The sequence below is a fragment of the Saccopteryx leptura genome, chromosome 7 (assembly GCF_036850995.1).
Source record: "Saccopteryx leptura isolate mSacLep1 chromosome 7, mSacLep1_pri_phased_curated, whole genome shotgun sequence".
Classification (NCBI taxonomy): domain Eukaryota; kingdom Metazoa; phylum Chordata; class Mammalia; order Chiroptera; family Emballonuridae; genus Saccopteryx; species Saccopteryx leptura.
The window spans coordinates 77,316,744-77,334,487 of record NC_089509.1 but is presented as its reverse complement, the minus strand read 5'-3'; the positions used below and the strand labels follow the sequence as shown (position 1 = coordinate 77,334,487).

General features: G+C 38.7%; 2 protein-coding genes across 2 annotated transcripts in view; one reads left to right on the top strand and one right to left on the bottom strand.

The window, feature by feature from the left end:
- Nucleotides 1–15,257, bottom strand: part of MYO1B (myosin IB) — a 338,630-nt gene extending 323,373 nt beyond the window's left edge. The window contains exon 1 of the mRNA XM_066346377.1: nt 15,253–15,257. The gene's annotated coding sequence lies outside the window, so the exon portion shown is untranslated. The remainder of the gene's footprint in view (nt 1–15,252) is intronic.
- STAT4 (signal transducer and activator of transcription 4) overlaps nt 1–17,744 on the top strand; it is a 108,974-nt gene that overhangs the window by 3,159 nt on the left and 88,071 nt on the right. The window contains exon 3 of the mRNA XM_066346378.1: nt 936–1,080. Within this exon, the coding sequence (XP_066202475.1) occupies nt 936–1,080 (145 nt within the window). The remainder of the gene's footprint in view (nt 1–935; nt 1,081–17,744) is intronic.

Genomic DNA, 17,744 nt, shown 5'->3' with positions numbered 1-17,744 from the left:
TTTTACTTTAAACAGTTGTCTAATTTTTATTGTGGTAAGAGAAATAACATAAAATTTACCATTTTACCCATTTTGAGGCATACAGTTTAGTGGCATTGAGTATATTCTCACTGTTTTGCAACCGTCGCCACCATCGATCTCTAGAACTTTTCATCTTCCCAAACTGAAACTTTGTACTCATTAAACAACAGCGCGGCGCTCTCTCCGGCCCAGCCCCTGGCAACTACCATTCTATCTTCTGTCTCTAAGAACTTGACTACTCTAGGTTCCTCATATAAGTATAAACGCACAATATTTGTCCCTTTGTGACTAACTGATTTCCCTTGACATATATTTTTTTTCACAATTTATTCATAGAGCATCTATCAGAATTTCCTTCCTTTTTAAGGCTGAATAATTTTTACAAGTTGTAGATTGTTTATCCTTCCAACATTTGAGTTGTCTCTACCTTTCAGCTATTGTGAATAAAGCTGCTATGAACATTGGTGTACAAGTATCTGTTCAAGTCTTTAAGTCACTGTTTTCAATTCCTTGGTGTATCTACTCAGAAGATACACAAAAGTATCTAATACACATAGATATGTAATTCTATGTTTATATTTGAGGAATCTTCATCCTGTTTCTATAGTAGTTGCACCATTTTACATCTCCACCAAAAAGCCAAAGGGACCCAGTTTCTCCGCATCTTCACCTATGCTTATTTTGTGTTTTCCATAATTGTATCCTAATATATATGAAGCAGTGTTTCCTTGTGTTTTGATTTGCATTTCCCTAGTGATTAGTGATGTAGAATATCTTTTCATGAGTACAATTTAATAAAATCTTTAAATGCTTATCACTATGGAATAGATTTATTACTTTAAAATTGATGTGGTAAAAAGGTAGACATTTTACTTAGTTGTTTTCTGCTGTGTAACAACACTTTTGTTTTTTAGGGAGGCGGCTTCTAACAATGAAACCATGGCAACAATTCTTCTTCAAAACTTGTTAATACAACTGGATGACCAGTTAGGTCGTGTTTCCAAAGAGAAAAACCTGCTCTTGATTCACAATCTAAAAAGAATTAGGAAAGTCCTTCAGGTGAGAATGCATTCTACTTTTTCCATTATTTAGATTTTTAAGTCTTAAATTCATTTTTAAAAATCAAATATGTACCCCTATATTCTTTTCAAAGCAGATTTAATAGGATAAAATCAGAATTATCTTTTTTTTTTTTTTTTTTTTTGTATTTTTCTGAAGCTGGAAACGGGAGAGACAGTCAGACAGACTCCCGCATGCGCCCGACCGGGATCCACCTGGCACGCCCACCAGGGGGCGATGCTCTGCTCACCAGAGGGCGATGCTCTGCCCCTTCGGGGCGTCGCTCTGCCGCGACCAGAGCCACTCCAGCACCTGGGGCAGAAGCCAAGGAGCCATCCCCAGCGCCCTGGCCATCTTTGCTCCAATGGAGCCTCGCTGTGGGAGGGGAAGAGAGAGACAGAGAGGAAGGAGAGGGGGAGGGGTGGAGAAGCAGATGGGTGCTTCTCCTGTGTGCCCTGGCCGGGAATTGAACCCGGGACTTCTGCACGCCAGGCCGACGCTCTACCACTGAGCCAACCGGCCAGGGCCTAAAATCAGAATTATCTTACCATTTAAAATTTTGTGCTCAATTTTAGTTCATTACCCAATGTTTGTTTTTCATGAAATTTTGAATCTACAATGTACTATGAGTGGGAAGGGCATTTGTGATTTACCTGTGACCATTTGAGAGTCAGGATCAAATGTGACAGTGCTGAAACAAGGATTTCAAAGATACAGCTATCCTCCGTCCTCCCTTACCTTGCCTCTTACATAGCAATCTGGAGTTAGTTCTCATTCATAGATGGAGGTTTCAAGGTTGTATGAGCTTTCCAGATTGGTTCAACTCTCATTTCCTTCAAAAATATTCTTTATTGCGTTCTAGCCCCTCGTTTCCAAAGGCTCATCCAGGCAAAGCCCATGTCTGTGTTCCTAGATACCTGAACACATCTGTACCACAGATGTGTATACTCCATTAGTGTTATTTGTGTGTTTTTCTTCTTCCTCAAACTGTGAGCGCCTAGAGGCAGGGACTTTAGTACTCAGCTTTGAATTTCCAGCACCCACCACAAGGCTAGACATAGTAGGTGTGTAATATTCATTGATTAAAAGAGAAATGAATAAATGAAGTGAGTCAGGGACGTAAATAATTAAGGGCAGGCTAATCCCGAGCTAAACCCAGAGGTGCTGACACGAACTCTGAAGACGGACTGCTGTGATATTTACCCAGTGCCGTGAAAAGTACACGTGCCCCTTCTCAGGGAGGCAGGCTTATAATCCTAAACTTACACTGACCATATTTTTTAGAAAATTTTACTTAGACTATAAAAGAAACGGGTTTGATATTACTGACATTTGTGAGAAGGACATATATATTTTTGTTGTTGTTGTTGTTACTGTTTGAATTGCACTGAGCCAACTTTGCCCTTGTAATCCCCTTCAAACTTACAAATAACTTTACCTGGGGCTAGAAAAATAGCTTATTGTCAATATAACAGGATCTTTCATTTCACGGTGTAAAGCCAACTATTTCTTATGAAGATAAGAGATTTAACCTTGGCTTCATTAGCTTAGTGATCTAATCGGTAAACCTAAACTTGGTTGGCATACTGCTACCTACAAGACAAATGTGGCCACTGCCTATTTTTGTATGGCCTATGACTGAGAATGGTTTTTATATTTTTAAGTGATTGAGAATCAATCAAGCCTGACCTGTGGTGGCGCAGTGGATAAAGAGTTGACCTGGAAATGCTGAGGTCACCAGTTCGAAACCCTGGGCTTGCCTGGTCAAGGCACATATGGGAGTTGATGCTTCCAACTCCTCCCCCCTTCTGTCTCTCCTCTGTATCTCCCTCTCCTCTCTAAAATGAATTAAAAAAATAAAAAAAGGCCCTGGCCGGTTGGCTCAGTGGTAGAGTGTCGGCCTGGCGTGCAGAAGTCCCGGGTTCGATTCCCAGCCAGGGCACACAGGAGAGGCGCCCGTCTGCTTCTCCACCTCTCCCCCTCTCCTTCCTCTCTGTCTCTCTCTTCCCCTCCCACAGCCAAGGCTCCATTGGAGCAAAGATAGCCTGGGCGCTGGGGATGGCTCCTTGGCCTCTGCCCCAGGCGCTAGAGTGGCTCTGGTCGCAACAGAGCAACGCCCCCTGGTGGGCGTGCCAGGTGGATCCCGGTCGGGCGCATGCGGGAGTCTGTCTGACTGTCTATCCCCGTTTCCAGCTTCGGGAAAAAAAAAGAAAAAAAAGAAAGAGAATCAATCAATCAATTAATTAAAATATATCAGTATATATTGTGACATGAAAATTATATGAAGTGAAAATTTCTGTGTTTTAGAGGAACACAGCCATTCTCCTTTAATAAGACATTGACTATGGTTGCTTTTGCACCACAAGCACAGAGTTGAATAGTTGTGACAGAATGTATGGCCCCCAAAGTCTAAAATAGAAATGTGTATGTGATTGTGTGTGTTTGTGTGTGTGTGTGTGTGTGTGTGTGTGCACAGAAAATTGATCTTGCCCTTTATAGGAAAGTTTGCTGACTTCTGGCCTAGAAGGGATGGTCTTACACTTTGCCAGAGGAGCAATGATGGGTAAAACAGATGATGCATGGTCTTTGAAAATTCTGACTCTCAAACTGCAACCATGGGCAAATCACTTAATCTTTCTGAATTTCCTTATCTTTTTATGTAATTGAGAATGATTGTTACTTACCTTTTGAAATTGTAAAGAAGACGGGGGTGTTTATTCTGGCAAAAAAAATGGCTTTCAATAAATGATTCTTGTTGATAGGGAAAACAACAGGACCTTCTTAGTATAAATCAGGAATAAGTGTACAGCCCATCTTTTTCTGGGTGGGTATCAGATTACAAGGAGAACTCACAGTAACTCCGAGTCACATCTCAGCTCCTCCCAGTTGCATTTCAGTTCAACCACAAACTCTTCTGCTTATGTCACTGGCCATTTGGCATCTGCCTCTGCAGACCTTTCCCAACAAACTGCCCCAAGCTCCTCAACATCCTTGCTGCATACCACATTCACTCTTGAATGACTCTGAGCCTTTGACCCCAATGGTCCCATGGCTCGGAATGCTCTACCATCCTTCTTCCTCCAACCTAGTTCCCCTCCATCCTTAGAGGAACTGTGGAGTTCCCCTCACAGCAACGAAACCTTCATTTGCACATTAGCCCTTATTCTCAGCCTTCTCAGAGCACTGGCTGCAAGATAACCAGCATCTCATCTATTCTGAATGTGTCTAAGCAGGTCACAGGCTCTTTGACAGTAAAAACCTGACCTCCTTTTGTGACTTTCCTCCTCCCTCTAGTACCCAGTATAGTTCTATGACAAACTGGGAACTTAAAACATAGTTTGGTTTATTAAAATAGTTTGAATTGACAGAAACACTTGTCTCTTTTTTGTGCTTCTGCATATTTTATTTTATAAACTATACTTACTGGGTCTTTATTTAATTCAGAACACAGTAGAGGATAGTAATAAAGAATATCATCAACTATGATCTTACATGTAAATAAACTTGCATTTTATGTTTTTTTTAATCTTGCATATTCCCATGTGTTTTTTTTCTATGACATGTCTTTTTAATAAAACACAATACCCCCCCCCCAAAAAAAAAGGAGAAAAGAAACTTTTAAAAGATCATTGATGCCTGATCTGTGGTGGCGCAGTGGATAAAGTGTCAACCTGGAAACACTGAGGTTGCCGGTTCAAAACCCTGGGCTTGCCTGGTCAAGGCGCATATGGGAGTTGATGCTTCCTGCTCCTCCCCCCTTCTCTCTCTCTCTCTCTCTCTCTCTCTCTCTCTCCTCTCTATAATGAATAAATAAAATCTAAAAAAAAAAATTTAAAAAGATCATTGACACTGTGCTTATCTGGAATAAGCATTTTCATCCTCTGGAATTTTAAATACAATCAATTTTAACTATTAAAGCAGAAAAAAACAAAAAGAAAGAATAAAAAAAAGAGCAAACAGTATAGTAGCAGGAGAACTAAGCAGATATAAGATAGATTTATTTTAGTTCTTTACAGAGCAACTGAAGTGTCCAATTGCAATATTTAAATTTACTATTTTATATTACACCTACTTCTGATAAGAATTTAGAATGACTTGTTATAAAAGACAAATTAAACATATTGAACAGAGAGTGAAGTCCAGCTCTGGAGGGAAGCTGTGCACACGGCCACCCAGCTAGCCCCTGGCCCCTCGAAGGGGTGGCCGTCTCAGGTCAGGGACAGGAGCAAAGACTGAAGGTTGGATCCTGGCTCTTTGACTCACTCTGTGTGTTCCACAACAAGGTATTTACACTTTCTAGCTGAAAGCCTGTGTTAAGGGCTAGGTTAGGATTTGCTAAAAATAAATATATGCCCCAGATATTTCAAGAATTCTTTAACCTGTTTTTGGACTTAAAATAATAGACTTTATTTTTTGGAGCAGTTTTAGTTTTACAGAAAAGTTAAGCAGAAAGGACAGAAAGTTCTCATATACTCCCTCTCCAATCCCCTCTCTTCAGTTTCTCCTATTATTATCACGTGACATTATTATCGCACACCGTTGTTACAAGAGATGAACCTATCGAGATACACTACAGCAGTAACCAGTTTCCCTTTCTGTGGTTCCATATACCTCAAGTTACTATTACACAGAAAATTCAGAGATAAATAATCCATAAGTTTTAAATTGTGCGCCTCCCATTCTGAGCAGCATAGTTACACCTCGCATGTCCTACCTACTCCAGCCTGCTCTGGATGTGAACTCTCCCTCTGTCCACCTTCTCCTCGCTGAACGCACTGCCCATCCCTTACACAGACGGCTTCTTCGATCCACCTCTACTGTCAGGAACGGCAGTGCTTATGTTCCAGGAGAGCTCATTTCACTTAACAGTGGCCCCAAAGCACAAGAGTTGGGTGATGATGGTGATTCATATATGACAAAAAGAAGCCATAAAGTGCTTCTTTTAAGTGAAAAGTTGAGTACAGCAATATGGGATATTTTGTGTGCAAGAGAGAGATCACCTTTACATGACTTTTTATTACAGCGTATTGTTGTCATTATTTTATTTTATTATTAGTTAGTGCTGTTCATCTCTTTTTGTGCCCAAATTTTATAATTTAAACTTTATCATAAGTATGTACATAAAGAAGAAAACAATACAAACATTGCCCACTTAGGATGGTTGGTCTTAGGATTTTTTGACTTAGGACATGCATGCAGTAGAAAACGTACTTCAAATTTTGAATTTTGATCTTTTCCTGGGCAAGCAATATACAAGACAATACTCTCTTGTGATGCTGGACAGTGTTAAGAAGCTGTAGCTCCCAGTCAGCCACACGACTACAAGGGTAAACAGCCAACACTCTACAGTGTATTCATTGTATTAGGTGATTTGCCCAACTGTAGGCCAGTGTAAGTGTCTTGAGCATCTTTAAAGTAGTATAGACTAAGTTATGATGTTAGGTGTATAAAATGCATTTTTGATTAATGATATTTTCATCTTACAGTTGTATATGTAGGGTTCAATCCTCTCTGTGATCTCAGGCATCTATCAGGTGTCATAACATACCCCTCATGAAAAAGTGGGAACTAGAGTATTACAATTTGTTTATTCATTTTAGACAATTATGAATAAAGCTGCCATTAATGTTTATGTGCAAGTTGTTGTGTGGGCATGAGTTTATAACCCATTTATGTAAGTACCTAACTTGGATCTTTGTTCTTGGACTTCCTATTGCAAACCTCTTTTTCTGCTCACCTTCCTCACTGTCTTTCAGTCTGTTTGAGCTGCTATAACAAAATTTTAATTTATGAATGGGTTTTAAAGAGACATTTATTTCTCATAGTTCTGGATGCTAAGAAGTCCAAGATCAAGGCACTGGCAGATTTGATGTCTGATTTAGCTTCCTGGTTCATAAATGGCTATTTTTTTTTTACTATAACCTTACACAGTGGATGGGTGGGGGAAAAGAGTTCTCTGCTGTCTCATTTATAAGGACACTACTCCCACTTATGAGGTCTCTATCATGATGAACCTCATGACCCAATCACTTCCCAGAAGCTCTACCTCTTTTTTTTTTTAATTTTTTTATAGGGACAGAGAGAGAGTCAGATAGAGGGATAGACAGGGACAGACAGACAGGAATGGAGAGAGATGAGAAGCATCAATCATCAGTTTTTCGTTGTGACACCATAGTTGTTCATTGATTGCTTTCTCATATGTGCCATGACTGCGGGCCTTCAGCAGACTGAGTAACCCCCCCGCTCGAGCCAGTGACCTTGGGTCCAAGCTGGTGAGCTTTTTGCTCAAACCAGATGAGCCCGCGCTCAAGCTGGCAACCTCGGGGTCTCGAACCTGGGTCCTTCCGCATCCCAGTCTGACGCTCTATCTACTGCACCACCTCTTGGTCAGGCGAAGCTCTACCTCTTAATACCATCATATTAGGGGTTAGAATTTTAGCATATGCATTTGGGGAGACACAAATGTTTAGTCTATAACAACCTTCTTTTTGTCTTTCTCCCTCAGATAAAATGACGTACAAAAATAGGCACATATTCATAATAAAAATTGAAGCAATATAGAAAAATGTGGCCCTGGCCATTTAGTTCAGTGGTAGAGCATTGGCCTGGCGTATGGATGTCCTGGGTTCGATTCCCAGTCAGGGCACACAGGAGAAGTGCCCATCTGCTTCTCCACCCCTTCCCCTCTCGCCTCTCTCTCTCTCTCTCTCTTCCTTTCCTGCAACCATGGCTCAATTGGAGCAAGTTGGCCCCCGGGCACTGAGGATGGCTCCATGGCCTCCACCTTAGGCTCTATGAAGAGCTCGGTTGCTGAGCAATGGAGTAACACCCGAAATGGGCAGAGCATCACCCTCTAGTGGGCTTGCTGGGTGGTCCCAGTCCGGGTGCATGTGGGAGTCTTTCTCTGCCTCCCCTCCTCTCACTGAATAAAAAAATTAAAAAAAAAGAAAAATGCAAGTAAAATATAAAATAGTCCAAAACCTGCCTAGATATAATCATATTAATAGTTGATAGTGTCATTCCATACATTTTATATTTACAGTTGTTTGCATGGAAATAATATAATAATTAATTAAAAGTAAATAATAATACAGGAATAAGCTCTGTTTCATGTTCTCACAAATGTAAACCTACTTTTTCCCACCCCTGTACATGTAGCTAGAAGGCTGCAGTGCAGGCTGCTATTGACATTTATACTAGTAGCTACCAGTATTTTTAAAGCCTCTTCTGTCCCTGCTCTAACTCCATTCTGCACTATCTCCATCCAGTCTCTCTCTTTTTGTTACAGTTTTATTACATATATGGCATCTCTAGAAAATGTAGTACATAGGTTTGCAAGTTACAAAACCTCACATAGATAGGATCACACTAAATTTATTCTCTTTTTTTTTGAGAAAAAGAGAGAGTGAGAGAGACAGGAAGGGAGAGAGAGAGTGAGAAGCGTCAACTCGTAGTTGCTTTCACTTTAGTTGCACGTTGATTGTTTCTCCTACACGTCTTGATTAGGGCCAAGCCAGTGTCCCCTTCCTGAAGCCAGAGACCTTGGGTGTTTCACGCCAGCAACCTTTTGGGCTCAAGCTAGCAAGTTTTAGGATTGTGTGGATGATTTCCTGCTCTAGCCAGTGACCCTGCGCTGATGAGCTTATACTCAGAGATAGTGACCTCGGAACTTTGAACCAGCGACTCCAGCGTTCTGGGTTGACGCTTTACCTACTGCACCATCACTGGTCATATTTACTTTTTATTGCCTTCTTCATTCAACATAGTTCCTGAGATTCAACCGTGTTGATGGGTGTAACAGCAGTTTATTCATTTTCATTGCCACATGGTATTCCATTGTGTGAATATATCACAGTTTATCCATGTTACTGTTGACGGGCACTTGGGTTGTCACAGTATTTCTTTGTTGATTCAAACAGTATTGGTCTGAACAGTCTTGTGTGAGGTTCCTGGGATACATGTACATGAAATTCCCTAGGAAATATACCTAGGACTGGAATTGTTGAATTGTGTCGTGTGTACATCTTTAATTCTACTAGATAATGCCAAAAATTGTTTTCCAAAATGGTTATACCAGTTTACACACTCCTAGTAGAGTAAGATTTCTGGCTCCATATATTTGCCCCACATGCATTATGATCATCTGTCATGCACCAATCTGGGGGTGTATCCATTTTATTTCTTCATTTTAATCCTTTGGGTTTTTTTCTAATTTCTTTACTCAAGTGCTTACTACATTTATTTTTAGTCCTTTTTTTCTAACAAACAAATTTAACCTTACACAAATTTGAGGGGTACCTTTGTAAACTTAATATGTAGTGACCTCATTATTTATATCTGAATAGTCCATAATTCAAGTTTTGACTTTTATTTCTAACTGGGTGTAAAGGTAAAGCCACTAAAAAATACAGAGAAAGTCTAGAGAAAATATAACAGATGTTTAAATGCATAGATAAGCTTATCCCAAATTAAGGGGAATTTTTTACAGCCAGAAAATATTTAAACTATACACAGAACTATAAGTAGGACTTGGCAGGGAAGCTGTCACACATTCTTAGATTCTAGAAATACAGGTCCCAAGCATGAGAAAGAAAAATAAACTACAAAAAGAAAGAAAATATTCTAAAGGTAGCAAGAGAGAACAAATGTATTCCTACACAAAAATGAGAGATAAACTGAAAGCAATTTAAAAGAGTAAGAATAGAGAAGACTAGAATCATTTCTTCCAGAGCTGGAATACAACATTCATCAACTTAAAATTCTGTACTCAGCTGAGCTGTTATACAAAATTCAAGGCTCACCCCAAAGATACCCATGGAAGGAATACCAAAGGAAATTAAACACACGTTAAACATGCATAGTGAAATTTCAGAAGTACCACTACATCGAGTGGAAATAGAGTGCATAAAGGATTGAAAGTACAAAATAAGATAGAAAAAAATTCAAATAATATCTATTAAATGGACAAATCGGCAGTTATAAGACAAATTGTGGTTTTTACATCTAAAACATAATATAAAAAGATGGGGACATCAAAGAGGTGGGCTGAGGCCAACTTACAAAGAAGCTTGTGAGCCTTGGTAGGGAATCTGAGTGTTAATCTGAGTGTAAAAGTGAGTCATTGAGAAATCTGAGCAACGGTGTGACATGAACTGATTATATTTTTGTTCAAATCATTCGTCTTTCATTTTAATTAATAAAAATCTCTATTTGCTTTTGATAACACTTATATATAATGAGCTCCCTTTGCAGACAGAAAGATGCCCTTCCCTGCACTGCCCTTTCATAGTAGGGCAAGGCCTAAGCTGGCCTTCAAAACATCTCTGCTTCTGGCTTTAAGGCTCAAGTGTTTTGTTGCTGTTGTTTGTTTTTTCCTAAAGAGAGAAGGCAATTAAAACAAAATGTTATAACAGACTGACATGGGGCTTAATTTTTAATTGAATATATTGGGGTGGCATTGATTAATAAAATTATATAGGTTTCAAGTGTACAATTCTATAATACGTTATCTATTTGAACTGGGGTTTTTTTTTTAATAATTTTATTTTTTTAATGGGGTGACATCGATAAATCAGAATACATATATTCAAAGATAACATGTCTAGGTTAGCTTGTCGTTCAATTATGTTGCATACCCATCACCCAAAGTCAGATTGGTTGTTTTTAAAAAGCTCACTCTGGCTGACAAATGAACTCTTATTAGTCAAGAAGGAATCAGAGAGATCTGTTAGATTTTTAAGAGCAATATACTGAAGTCTTTCTATTACTGTGGATTTATCACTTCTCCTAAACTTCTAGAAGTTTTTGCTTTATCTGTTTGTTCCTGTGTTGTGAGGAACATAAATACAAGGTAATATTGGTGACTTAACCTTTTTAAAAGATCAATATAAAGCATTCTTTCTTTAATCCACTTACTGTTTTTTCATCTTGACATTTTATTGTGTGGCTTTCTTTTTGTTACCATTTACTAACTGGAAAATGAATTCATCTCTTTGTTTTTATATTTCCTGTGTCTCTTTGTATTGTATTTTATAAATATCATATAGCAAATCTTCTTATTTAATGAACAAATATTTAATGAGTCCTCACTATGTTTTCAAATTTTGAGCACTAAGAATCCAACTGGAGAAGTCATGAGGCCTACAGTCTGAAGAATTCACATCTCCTATGTTTTTATTTATAACTTACAGGAACTTCTATGATTACTCTTCAAAAATTAGTGTTGGGGAAATAAGGAAAAACAGGCATCAACATACTTGTCTGATTATAGAAAAAAAATCTCCATCAGATAGAAGGTCGCATTCAGGGTTTTTGGTGTTAACTCTGTGGTTATTCAACTACCTACAGAGCATTTTTTCACTGACCAGGGTGATGACTCTCTCAGTGAGAGTTTTGAACTTGGCGGATGAGGGGGCGTGTGCAAGTGTAACCCACACCTCACATGTTCTATCACAGGCACCAGGGTGGCCTCTTTCTCAGAGGTTGTTTGGGTTTACCGAAACAAAAATACAGGTTGGAGCTGAAAGCTCCTAAAAGTTGAGCAAGTGGTGGGTTTCTTCTTGCCACTCTGTAAAAACCTTATTGTTAGTTCTGAGTATCAGGTGAAATGAGATTTTGAACATAAGTTGGAGGATTTGAAACACATTTTTGCAATACCAGGGGGAAAAATAGTTGCTTTAACTAGTGAGCTGCCCTGGCCCACTTCCTCAGTGGTAGAGCATCCACCAGCATGTGGAAGTCCTGGTTTTAACTCCTGGTCAGGGCACACTGGAGAGACAACCACCTGCTTCTCCACTCCTCTCCTTTCTTTCTCTCTCTCTTCTCCTTCCACAGCCATGGCTCGATTGGCTCAAGCGAGTTGGCCTTGGGCACTGAGGACGGCTCCATAGCCTCTGTCTCAGTTGCTAAGAAGAGCTCGGTTGCTGAGCAATGAAGCAGAGCCTCAGATGGGCAGAGCATCTGCCCCCCTAGTGGACTTGCTGGGTGGATCCTGATCAGGGTGCACACAAAAGTCTGTCTATGCCTCCCCTCCTCTCATTAAAACAAAACAAAACAAGACACCTATGGAGCCACTCTAGCTCTGCCAGAGCTTACCCTCTAACTCATACTGTTTTCTCAGTTCAATTTTCTTCCTTTCTCTCTGTACACTGCACACAAGAGAGGTGAAGAGGTGACCTCAACCTGTGATGCAGCCACTTGGTGTTAACTCGGAAAGAGCTGAATGGAGGATCCGATCTGTCGGGTCCTTTTGTTTTGTGCACAGCGGCAGCCAGTTTGCCCTTCGCTCCACAGTTGTTCCCACAAGTCCCCAACACACACCCAGAATCTGTTTTCCTCTGAGATAATCACCCGATGCCAGTATCACAATGCTCATATTGTGTAGGTTCAGAGACCTGCATATTGTGTCATGTAAGAGAAAATGTGAATTACTTGTCAAGATTTTGTTTGCTGCACAATTTGGAATAGCCAACAGAAGGCAGATGGGTTATTGCACAGTTTCTGGTCTAGTGCACCTGATACGAGACTGAAAGTCCAGTATGATCAACTCAAGATCCCACCCACTTGAAATTGTATCCATGAACCATTTGTGCATATTCATCATATCTAAGCCTACCTCCATGTTCAGTCTTTTGTAACAGTTTATTACTTTTTATTCATTAAAAAAATTTTAGAATTATAGTTGACATACATTATGTTAGTTTCAGATATACACCCTAGTGATTAGACATTACATAACTCACTAAGTGATCATCTCAATAAATCACCCATCTAACACCATGCATAATCATTAGAATATTATTGATTACATTCCCTATACTGTAATTTACATCCCTATGACTATTCTGTTACTACCAATTGGTATTTCTTTCTTTTTTTATGTGTGACAGAGACAGAGAGAGAGAGACAGAGAGAGGGATAGACAGGGACAGACAAGCAAGAAAGGAGAGAGATGAGAAGCATCAATTCTTTGTTGCGGCACCTTAGTTGTTCATTGATTGCTTTCTCATATGTGCCTTGATCTCGTGGGGGGGGGGGGCTGCAGCAGACTGAGTGACCCTTTGCTCCAGCCCGTGATCCCGCGTGCTCAAGCAGGTGAGCCCGTGCTGAAGCCAGCAGCCTTGGAGTTTCAAACCTGGGTCTTCCATGTCCCAGTCTGATGCTCTATCCACTGCGCCACCACCTAGTAAGGCCCAATTTTGTATTTCTTAATGCCTTCACCATTTTCACTCATTCTCTCAACTCCCCTTCCTATCTGGCAAGCGTCCAAATGTTCTCTGTATCTATGAGTCTAGCAGTTTATTACTTAAGTCAACAGAGATTTGTCCCTTCCCTGAATACTGACTCTCGCTGAAGTGTGTGTCAGAGTCTGGTTGACATCAGCACTCTGTTACATCTTATTGGCTACTTTCATCAAGAACATAGCAATCGCACTCCCAGTTGCAGAGTAGGCTTCTAAGTAAACATGACGTGCTCATGTGGTGCCGGTAATTAAGAACTATGTTGGTATAAAAAAATGAGAAGACCCTTCTGTGTCTCTACAAACTCAAGAACTCGCCTATTTTCTATTACATCTCAGTAAAAATATATGGGAATAAGAAAATAAGCAGTACCATATCAAACTTTTTTAAACAGCTAGCTGCTTTTTATACTTTCCATGCTTCCATAACTTACCTCGTCTTTGTCATGATGTATGTTGGAAAAAAATAAATATCTCATTTGTTCTCTATAGCTCAGCACTCCCCAATTCACCATATCTCCTCCTGTAGATTCTTATATTTCTTTCCTTGAACAACAAAAAGTCTTCCCAGAGAAAGAGATAGAGATAGAGACAGAGGCAGAGATAGAAACTTCACGGCAATAAAGTTAGTGCAGCAGAGGTGAAAATGGAGGCATGGCGACCTGTTTGAACATTATTTCAACAATTTAAGGAAAAGAAAATAGGATACTGAGCTAGGCAATGGCAATAGAGATGAAAATAATGTTCTGGTGTTGTGAAATAATTTTGGAAAAAGAATTGACATGGAAATGAATGAGTGGATATGAAATGTGTGAGAGAGCAAGAAATGAGAGATAATTTGATGGTATTGGGGTAGATCATTACATGGATATCTGTGCATAATGAAGATTACATCTGGAGAGGGAAGTGGGATAACAAGACAAGTTTCATAAGTTCTAAGTGGCAGGAGTAGGAAGTTAATGGGGAGTTCCTGGAACTAATATGCCTAAATGCTTGCCTGTCTCCTCCACAAGGCCATGACCTCCCTGAGTACATTCGTCTTGGCATCCCAGCATGTGCCAGCTAGGGGCTCAATGTCCTGTTTGATAGGAGTTCACAGAGGCTCCTCTGTGTTTGTCCTCAGGTGGTCTATGGGTGTCTTTCAGAAAGTCATTATTTTATGTGATATATCATGGAATTTGTTCTAATAAATTATTCTACCATGTGGTAAAAACAAACAAATAAATTAAGAGGTGAGCTGACACTGAAATGTGGATACTGCCTTTCTGCTATAAATAACCCTAACTAAACTGAGCAAATATGTCGTTATTGCAAATGCAGTTAAGAAGGCATAAGCACAATTTAGATTATAACATTTTCTTGCTGAAACCAGCAATTTCTGTTTTTGTTTTATTGGTTTGTATTTCTTTATATATTCTGAATGTGCTTTTGTCAAATACATCTATTAAGATATCTTTTCCCACAGTGTGGCTTGCCTTTCCATGTTCCTCTCAATAATGTTTTCTGATAAACAAAAGTTTGAAATTTCAACAAGAACCAATTTTTAATCTTTTTAAAAATTGTTACTGCTCTTTGTGTTCTGTTTAAGAAATCTTTGCTTGTCCTACATCATAAAAAAACATTCTTCTATGCTTCTCCTGAAATCTTTATGGTCTTAACCCTTCACACTGACGACTATGATCCATGTAGAATTGATTTTTGTGCCTGGTGTGAGGTAGGGGTCAAGACAGAATATTTCAGTATGGATATCCAACTGACTCAGGACCATTTACTTAAATGAGTATCCCTTCTTAATTCAGTGACACTTTTGACTTGTGTTTATATGACTCTCTAGTCTATTGGCCTATTTGTCTCTGCTTGCACCAATACCATATTTCAATTAATTACCATGCATTTGTAGTAAGTCCTGGTATGTGGTAGTAAATGTCCACAAACTCTGTTTTTCAGAATTGTCTTGGTATTTTTGATCCTTTGAAATTTTATGTAAATATCAATACTAGCTTGCTGGGATTTACATTGAAATTGTATTGAATTGGTAATTTTAAGAAAAATTGACATCTTGCTAATGTTAAGCCTTCCAATCCATGAACATAAAATATCCATTAAAAAAAATTAATAGCAGCCCTGGCTGGTGCTCAGTGCATAGAGTATCGGCATATGGACATCCTGGGTTCAATTTCGGTCAGGGCACACAAGAGAAGCAACCATCTGCTTTTCTACCCTTTCTTCTCCCCCTTTTCTTCCTCTTCCCCTCCTCACATCCAGTGGCTCGATTGGTTCAAGCATGGCTCTGGGTGCTGAGGTTAGCTTTGTTGGTTCAAGTGCGTCAGCCTCAGGTGCTAAAAATAGCTTGGTACTTGAGCATAGGCCCCAGACGAGGTTGCAAGGTGGATCCCGGTTGGGGTGCATGTGGGAGTTTGCCTCACTATCTCCCCTCCTCTTAAAAAATAATTGAAACTTTAACTGCTTTCCAACCTGTAATACATCGTCATTTTCCTCTCCTTTTTCTTCCCTCTTTCCTTTTGTTCTTTGTTCACTAAATTAGTTTTATTAACTGTTAATGGGTCATAACCTGCAGTTTTAAAGCACTGTTCTAGGTGATCTCTAAAAAGAGAGTTGTTAGCATATGAGCATTGTCTACACTGAGATATGACCACATGACTCTTCAAAGCAGTTTAGGCTATTTATTTTTTGTTCAGCATTGCATAAAGGTTATAGTTTTAGTACTTCTTTATCAATACTTGTCATTTTCCGACCTAATTTTTATCAAGTTATAGTTGTGAAATGAATAGTTCATTATTATTGAATTTCTCTGATTTCTATTCAAATTGAGCAACTCTTCATGTTTAAGGCTTAATATTTTTGTGTAAATTAGGAATTTAATTTTGTTTTATTTTCTACAAAAATAGCCAATTTTTCCAGCACCATATATTGAATAATTCAGAGTAAGCCCACTAATTTTTAATATGTCAATTTTTTCTATATACACAGGTATGATTTTAGGTCTTGCTATTATGTTTTATTGATCTATTTGTCTTTTCACCTGCACCAGTATCACACTCTTAAATTGCTATTGCTATAATAAGTCATGATATTTGATAGGGCCAAATTACCCAAATTGTTCTTCAAAATTACTGGGTTATTTCTGTTCTTTTGTCTTCCATGTAAATTTTAGGGTTAGTATTATATGTTTATAAAATTTTATGCTAGGACTATTTTTTTTAACAGAGACAGAGAGTCAGAGAGAGGGATAGACAGGGACAGATAATTAGTTTTTCATTGTGACACCTTAGTTGTTCATTGATTGCTTTCTCATATGTGCCTTGACCGTGGGGCTACAGCAGAGCTAGTGACCCCTTGCTCGAACCAGCGACCTTGGGTCCAAGCTGGTGAGCTTTGCTCAAACCAGATTAGCCTGTGCTCAAGCTGGTGACCTTGGAGTCTCGAACCTGGGTCCTCCGCATCCCAGTCCAACGCTCTATCCACTGCTCCACTGCCTGGTCAGGCTATGCTAGGATTTTTATTGGAATTAAATTTATATATTAATTTGAGAGAACGATATCTTTATGATATTGTATCTTTTTATCAGTGAAATAGTTTGTCACTACATTTTTTTCAAGTCTTCTTTTGTGTCCTTCAGTGTCCTTTTATTCATCAGGAAATCTTGATGAATAATGCATCTTATCAAATGATTTTTCTGAATCTATTAAAATAATTACATACTTGTATACTTAAATTCATATTTATGATATATGATGTAGATTTTCTTATATTCAACAATTTTTATATTCTTGAGATAAACTGTTTTGTTTTTACATACTGCCAAATGATTGGCTATTTTATACAGAGGTTTGCATCTATTTGGCAAATAGATCTTTTTCTATTACCATATTTGTCTTTTTTTAAGTTAAAAATTTTTTTTAAGATTTTATTTATTTATTTTAGAGAGGAGAGGGAGAGAAAGAGAGAGAGAGAGAAAGTGGGAGGAGCAGGAAACATCAACTCCCATATGTGCTTCACCAGGCAAGCCCAGGGTTTCAAACCAGCTACCTCAGCGGTCCAGGTCAACACTTTATCCACAGCACTACCACAGATTAGGTCGTCCTTGTCTGTTTTTAACAGCAGTGTTATATTAACCTTATAACTTGCCTTTTTTATTCTCCAATGCAGAGATCACTAAATAAGATACAAAAACACACTTAGATTTTTTCTTTTATATATTGCATACATTTAAATTGTATATATTTAAAGTATACAATATAATGATTTGATATACATGTACATAATGAAATGATTACTACAATCTAGCTAATTAACATATCATATCCTTATATAGTTACCATTTTCTATGTGTGATAAAAGCATTTGAAATCTACTTTCAACATATCTCCTGTATCCAATACAGTAGTATTAACTGTAGTAATCA